This window comes from Labrus mixtus, chromosome 17 (genome assembly GCF_963584025.1).
Source record: "Labrus mixtus chromosome 17, fLabMix1.1, whole genome shotgun sequence".
Taxonomy (NCBI): Eukaryota; Metazoa; Chordata; class Actinopteri; order Labriformes; family Labridae; genus Labrus; species Labrus mixtus.
The window spans coordinates 597732-604364 of NC_083628.1; the positions used below are offsets into that span (position 1 = coordinate 597732).

The following is a 6633-nucleotide window of genomic DNA, read 5'->3' on the forward strand; positions in this document are numbered from 1 at the left end:
GCCACGCCCCCTCACTTACATCCAGAAGTGGACCTCAGCTCATCTCTGTCATTGTGTAGAAACTACGTCGTCTCATGTCTCATTCAGCGGTCAGTAAACTCACAGTATAAACTCCTAAAGTCATCAGTGACGAGCTTTGAGTGTGAGCTAGAGACGCAAGAGGTAGAGAGCGAGCAGGGATACAGGGAGGCGTCTGATTGGTTCATCAGATTGGTACCTCGTGGCAGACATTGGTCAAAGTTTTTACAGACTTACAAACTGATACAGATGATGGATTTTCTTTGTTCCTTTTTCAGAGAACCTGAGTTATTAATGTCTGTCAGGACCTAAAGACAATTTACACCAGAATCTGAAAAAGTGGATCTGGAGGAAATGACCAACCCTGACTTTAATGTCAGAAACAAACTTCTTCTTTGTTGACCGTCCCCTTATTTGGAAAGCTGAGTGTAAGTCGGACGGCTACAGACGCATCAGCTACATAATAGCATGACATCATCGCAGCGCCACACAGTGTAGCCCGCCACTAAATCAGTTTGAAGCTGGATTAACACCTCGATATAAGGGACGCATGTTTCCGCTCTATATCCGAGAATAAAAATGCTATGATATATTTTTTGGTTTCTGTTCAGGTTTTGATTTTATGAATCCGTCCTGAAAGCTTTCTCCGGAGTTTAACCGTCAAGTGCTCGTGTTTTTCAGAGGCTCAAACTTTACACAAATAAATTAAAATAACTTAATCACAAAAATACATTTTAAATCTGAAGATATCAGCCGAACGCTGCAATCGCATGCTGCTACAGAGTTCTGGTCTCAGAAACCAGTGTGGTGCTGTTAACTTGGCGCCATTATCTCGCTACCTGCTACCTCCAGGTGTGTGTGTATGTGTGAGTGTGTGTGTATGTGTGAGTGTGTGTGTGTGTGTGTGTGTGTGTGTGTGTGTGTTGAGGGGGGTTTTCAGCTCTGCGGGGACGTCTTACGGCTCTCTCTCAGGATGCCGTCCAGGCCGTTGAGCTGCCGGAGAAAGCCTCGGTTGGGGATGACTCCTCGGTGGTCCTTCACAGTTTTGATGGCTTCCACCAGCGTCAGGTTCTGTCTGATCATCAGGTACGCCAGAACAAGGGTCGCCGAGCGGCTCACCCCCACCGTGCAGTGGACTAACACCTTACCTGCAACCACACACACACACACACACACACACACACACACACACACACACACACACACACACACACACACACACACACACACACACACACAGGAAGTAGATCAACTCCTCGTCCACGGGTAAAAGACCCTCGTTTTAGAACGAGCTTTATCCACTTGCTGTTTCTCCTCACTCTCATTATATTTTCTCTTCTTTGCTGCTACGTCCACGTCCGTCATATTGACTGACAGGAGAAACGTCCTCACAGTTCAGAGAGGCTTTTTAAAAATCCTCCAGGGACGTGAAGGTGTTCCTCTCAGATCTCAGACACAGAGTCACCGCACAGCAAAGAGAACAACACAGCTTCATACTTTAAATGACTCGATTTAAGAAGCAAACGTCTCTTTTGTTGTCAACACAAAACAAAATAATAAATTAATTAAAAACACATTTTAATTACCGTAACATCCAGTGTATAAGAAATCGATGAGAGAGAGAGAGAGAGAGAGTGAGAGAGGGTGGGGAATGACATGTGGGAAAGGAGCCACAGTTCGGATTCTAACCCGGGCCGCCTGCCTGGAAGACCACAGCCTCCGTACATGGGACACGCGTACTAACCACTGTCCCACCAGCGCCCCAAGACGCACTTTTAATACCTATTTTTTAATCCAAAAAGTTGGCTGTGTGGGGCATCGTAGCCTAGCAGTCAGCAGAGGCCTATTTCCTCAAGAGTGGGCGACCCAGGTTCAAATCCGACCAGTGGCTTCTTCCTGCATGTCCTTCCACTCTCTCCAGTTTCTGACTCTATCGAGCGCCCCGTCTCTGAAATAAAGGCAGAATGGGGCGCTGGTTGCGCAGTGGTTAGTGCGTGTGCCCCATGTATGGTGGCTGTAGCTCGCCAAGCGGGCAGCCTGGGTTCAAATCCAGCTGTGGCTCCCTTCCCACATGTCATTCCCCTCTCTCTCTCTCCCTGATGTCCAACTCTATCCACTGTCCTATCTCTCAATTAAAGGTAGAAAAAGCCCAGAAATATGACCGCCATATCAGTATTAAATACTGACAAACGCACCGTCATGACCCCGAGTGCACGCTACCTGACCCATTGAAGATTCATCCTCAAACTAACCACATATTCTCCTGGGAGCTCCTGAGCTCTCGGAGGTTCCCCTGGATCGTTGGTGGGGACGGCCCGCTGCTTTTCTTTAAATCTTTGCAGCGTATTTATGAACTTACTTCGTTGTTGTTTGAGAGTCATAAAGGATAAATTGATGCGTATTCACGTCATCGTCTTATGACTGACCTCCGCTTGTGAGAGCTTTATGGATGAACTCGGCCGCAGGGTAGAAGTTGACGCTCATGTCGAAGGTCGGGGAGTCGTGGGCCTCGATGCCGTGGTACGTGATGTTCATCCCGGCGTAGTACTCGGCTCCACCGCGCCATTTGCTCTGAGCACAGTTCAGGATGTGCGTGATGCCGAGTTTGCCGAGCTCACGTCGGTCTGATGCGATATCTCTGCAGGGGAAATGTTTTTTTTTTAATTACCTTTACTTAATGCAACAACGGGTAAGATGTAAAAAGCTAAATTAAATGTCAAATCAAAGTATTTGAGTAGCTGGTTGGCTTGGTTACAGGATTTAAAAAATGTACAGACTATAAAGATTTTCTGAAATGTAAATGTGAGGTTTGAATGGAGAAACTTCTAGAAACATGGCCGCTAAAAAAAGTGGGCGATTACTGTTGCACCTGTCCCCAGTCTCCCCTATTTTAAGTACATCAACTTCAGGACTATATTTATCAAGTATTCCTGGTGAGTTTAACTATCATATTTTCTCACTGATCTCCGATATAAAGCCTCGGCCACACTTCGTCTGCATGGTTGCACGCTGTTTTTCCCGTGCAGAGTAGCCTCTCCAGCTCGGACACGGTCAGGATCGGGGTTCCTCGCTCGGAGTCTTTTCGGTTCGGGGATCTGGAGCTGCTCCGGGACCGGGAGAACCGGGACATAAACGCCATTTCATCTGTAAAAAAAAATAATAATAATAATAAATTATAAATTAATTTATACATTTATGAATGTAATAATTTTTTTTTAAATTATTTAAATTATTTAATTATAAAATGTTATTATAATTTTCTTTTTTATTATTTTAATAATAATAATTTAAATATTTTTTAAAGAATTTAATAAAATTAAGAAAATAATAATAAACAAAAAACAATTAAAATATCAATAAAAGATGGTATGAAATATGACGTATTATTCTTCCTCATTAAATATTAAAGCAAAGAACAATAAGAAAGAAGGAGAATAAAACGGTTGGAAAACAAATGATGCGTTCAGGTGACTATATAACGGTCACTATTATTTGATAACAACACATTTTACCTGTAACAGAATAAAACGGTTGAAAAACAAATGATGCGTTCAGGTGACTATATAACGGTCACTATTATTTGATAACAACACATTTTACCTGTAGCTCCATGTTGGGGAGCATTTAGTCGCCCTGTGACTGAGGCAACGCTCCTCTAACATATAAAATAAAAACACCCAGCCTCAGTATTTCCCGCTCCCTGAAGCCTCCATGTTTATTTTTTTTTACCTGTGTTGTTCTATTCCGCGTCTCTGTGGTGCTACAGGGCGAGCTCCTCCGCGGCCATGTTGGCTCGGATGATGATGGAGCTCAGCATCCCTCAGACATCTTCACCGTCTTCTTCTCAACAAGTCCTCAATCAAGAACAACAAACAGCTCCCGTTTTTAAAAGCGGCAAATACGCTCAGCTCACTTTAAAGAGCCCTGCCGGGTCTTTAGTTGTGATAATAATTCAGTAATTCCGATTATTTAAATATATTTAATTAAAAAATGATGATCATTCTCAACGTTAACGTTCAGTCAGTTGTGGCCGCTTGTCGCCATCTACTGGACAAATCATGAAACGCGTTCTCATTGGGCGGGAAAACGTGTAAACAAGCTCGCTACGCGGTGCATTCAAGTGATGCTCTGGAACTTTCGCTTTTCAAACAAAGCATTTCTTCTTAGTAAGCAGTTAACAAAAAGTGGCTGTTGTGGGTGTTATTCCTTATATTATTTATTGTTTACTCATCTGGCGTTTTAATTCTCCATTCGTATGACACAATCTGAATTTAAAGGTCCAATCTGTAAGATATCTACTGAATTAAACGGTAAAAATTACCTTACTATATTATCAGACATTAAGGAAACATGCTATGTTGAAGTGCTGGCTTCTCTGACAACAATGCAGCAGCCAGTATGTCCTCCTTCTAACTTTAGATTATTGTCCTGAAAGGTCTGGATTTGTAAGGACCAGAGAAAAAGCGTAAAACATAAACACATACTTTGACAGAAGGTACTTGAAGGCAACATGACGTACAATTCTTGCGACGCACGTGTGCCCGTAGTGAGGCGAAGAGATGGCTGCGGACAGGCTTCAGTTTCATGAAATGGGCATAGACGACCGTCTTTTAAAGGTACGTTTTAACTAACATGTCGCAGAAATGTGAAATAAACTTTCAATCAATTGTTGAATCAGCAGCTTAAGAGTAAAAAACGAGTTAAAGTGAAGAAAAGTCGAAGTAAACACGGCTGGACTTCCGGCTGTGTGCGTTATGAAGTCTTAAAACAGCTGTAATGTGAAGAAAAAAGGCCTAAAATGTTATTTATTTTATTTTTTATTCGTTGAGTACAGTGTTTAAGTATTAACATTATCACTGTCGAACTGATTGAACAAGAGTTTGGTAATATGCTGATAATAATAATGACCTTAAAGGCTGTATCACAAAATACAGGCTGGATGGATATGTGTCAGTATTCAGACATAAATAGTCTATATATAAAGTGTGATTCCTGTGAGAGCTCAAACTTTTAAGGAAACCTTTCTTTACCTATTGCCATCTAAAATAATTAATTTCACATTCAACCACATGATAAAGTCTGACAGCATCAATAACTGTTAACTCTTTTAACCCTCAGGCATCAGTTTCATTTACGACCCTCTGAAGTCACTAAGGACAAAAAATGTCCACTTCCAAAAAATAAAAATAAAAATAAAAATAAAACAGATTGATATTTTTTTTCTGCACAAATCTCTTAAACAACTTCAGCCCTGCTCAAAACTACCAAACAATCAATAATTTTTTGCAATTTAACCCTTTAAATGCCAGTTTGATTACTTGATGTCACTGTTGTTATTTAAGAAAAAGACACAAAAATGAGTTATTTTCCATATAACAAATATTTGGTGGCTGGGGGATTTTTTAAAAATCAGTCTTGGATATGTCAAAGATTATCCAAAATATTGACTTTGATGCATTGTTAGTTTTTGTGTAGCATCAGATTTAAAATGTAGTTCCAATTTAACTGCAATCAAAATAGAACAGATTGACATTTTTTTCTACTTTTTTTTTTTTTGCATAAATCTCTTAAACAACTTCAGCCCTGATCAAAAATATCAAATGTTGAGTATTAATCAGGAATTAAACCCTTTAAATGCCACTTTGATTACATGATTCTGGCATTTAAAAGGTTAAATTCCTGATAAATTCCTCAGAGGGCAGAACAAACATCTAGCTGTGGGAGTGTCACCCACCTGGGGGAGGGGCTACTGCCCTTTGTGATGTCATGAAGGGAAAATCTCCAAACGGTCTGTATCAGAACCAGAGAAAAACATATTTTTGCAGTAGTCTCTTCCTTTTTTCAGGAGCTGTATTTGATGCCTGTCTTCAATAAAAAATAAAAGATGCATGGTCAAGAAAGTGCAGAATAATCTGTGATTCAAGGTTGAAGAACCCGACCAGTGAGACTCCCAGATTCAGGCGTATTATGTTTACCACCTCATGAATAATGGTTATCAGCACCTTGAAGCTTCTCTCTCTTGCTGTTATCGTGATGTAGGCGGTCGCAGATCTGGGTTGGTCCGAGCCCACATTGATCCAGGAGAAAGCCATCCCTTTAGCTCTGGAGGGGAAAGACCTTCTGGCCCGAGCTCGGACCGGATCAGGAAAGACTGCTGCTTATGCCCTCCCCGTCATACAGCGGATCCTGGCCTCCAAGCAGGTGAGAAGGAAACAGAAACAACTGTGTGTGAAATCTGTTAAAACATCGATGATGTGTAGACGTTAATTATCATCGACCTTTTCCTCGTCCTTTGTCGATATATTCAGAGTGTTCGCGAGCAGGATGTACGGGCGCTGATTCTGGTGCCGACCAAAGAGCTCGGCCATCAGGTGCAGACGATGATCAGACAGCTGACGGCGTTCTGCTCGAGGGACGTCCGAGTCGCCGATGTCTCCGGGACAGCCGACCTATCAGCACAGAGGTCAGGTTTATGTTCATCGCTTTAAACCAAAATCATGATCGCAAAATCAACGTGGCATATTTTCTGATCGATAAGAAGTTTGTTTTCTTTTCTGTCTGAACAGGCCGATCTTAATGGAGAAGCCCGACGTGGTCGTTGGGACGCCGTCTCGT

At 41.9% G+C, this 6633-nt stretch overlaps 2 protein-coding genes across 2 annotated transcripts in view; one reads left to right on the forward strand and one right to left on the reverse strand.

Annotated features, from left to right (window-relative positions):
- Positions 1-871: 871 nt before the first annotated feature.
- On the reverse strand, positions 872-4054 carry LOC132992083 (dual specificity protein phosphatase 26). Its single transcript, XM_061061210.1, has 4 exons — positions 3748-4054; positions 2979-3162; positions 2445-2656; positions 872-1166 (listed from the first exon to the last, which is right to left on the reverse strand). The coding sequence occupies exons 2-4, from the start codon at positions 3155-3157 to the stop codon at positions 955-957; spliced, it is 603 nt and encodes a 200-aa protein (XP_060917193.1). The 5' UTR covers positions 3158-3162; positions 3748-4054; the 3' UTR covers positions 872-954.
- A 468-nt stretch (positions 4055-4522) lies between these two features.
- Positions 4523-6633, forward strand: part of ddx56 (DEAD (Asp-Glu-Ala-Asp) box helicase 56) — a 12284-nt gene continuing 10173 nt past the window's right edge. Inside the window, exons 1-4 of the mRNA XM_061061202.1 lie at positions 4523-4634; positions 6058-6219; positions 6327-6481; positions 6585-6633. The exon at positions 6585-6633 is cut by the window's right edge and continues 122 nt beyond it. Of these exons, the coding sequence (XP_060917185.1) occupies positions 4578-4634; positions 6058-6219; positions 6327-6481; positions 6585-6633 (423 nt within the window). The 5' untranslated portion in view covers positions 4523-4577. The remainder of the gene's footprint in view (positions 4635-6057; positions 6220-6326; positions 6482-6584) is intronic.

What these genes read in the sequence shown, in the direction of transcription:
- LOC132992083 (XM_061061210.1), bottom strand. Translation starts at nt 3,157, where the DNA reads ATGGCGTTTATGTCCCGGTTCTCCCGGTCCCGGAGCAGCTCCAGATCC. An exon ending in AGGCTTTATATCGGAGATCA is followed by an intron (nt 2,657 to 2,978) that starts GTGAGAAAATAT and finishes TTTCCCCTGCAG; the next exon opens with AGATATCGCATCAGACCGAC. An exon ending in TAAAGCTCTCACAAGCGGAG is followed by an intron (nt 1,167 to 2,444) that starts GTCAGTCATAAG and finishes GTGTGGTTGCAG; the next exon opens with GTAAGGTGTTAGTCCACTGC.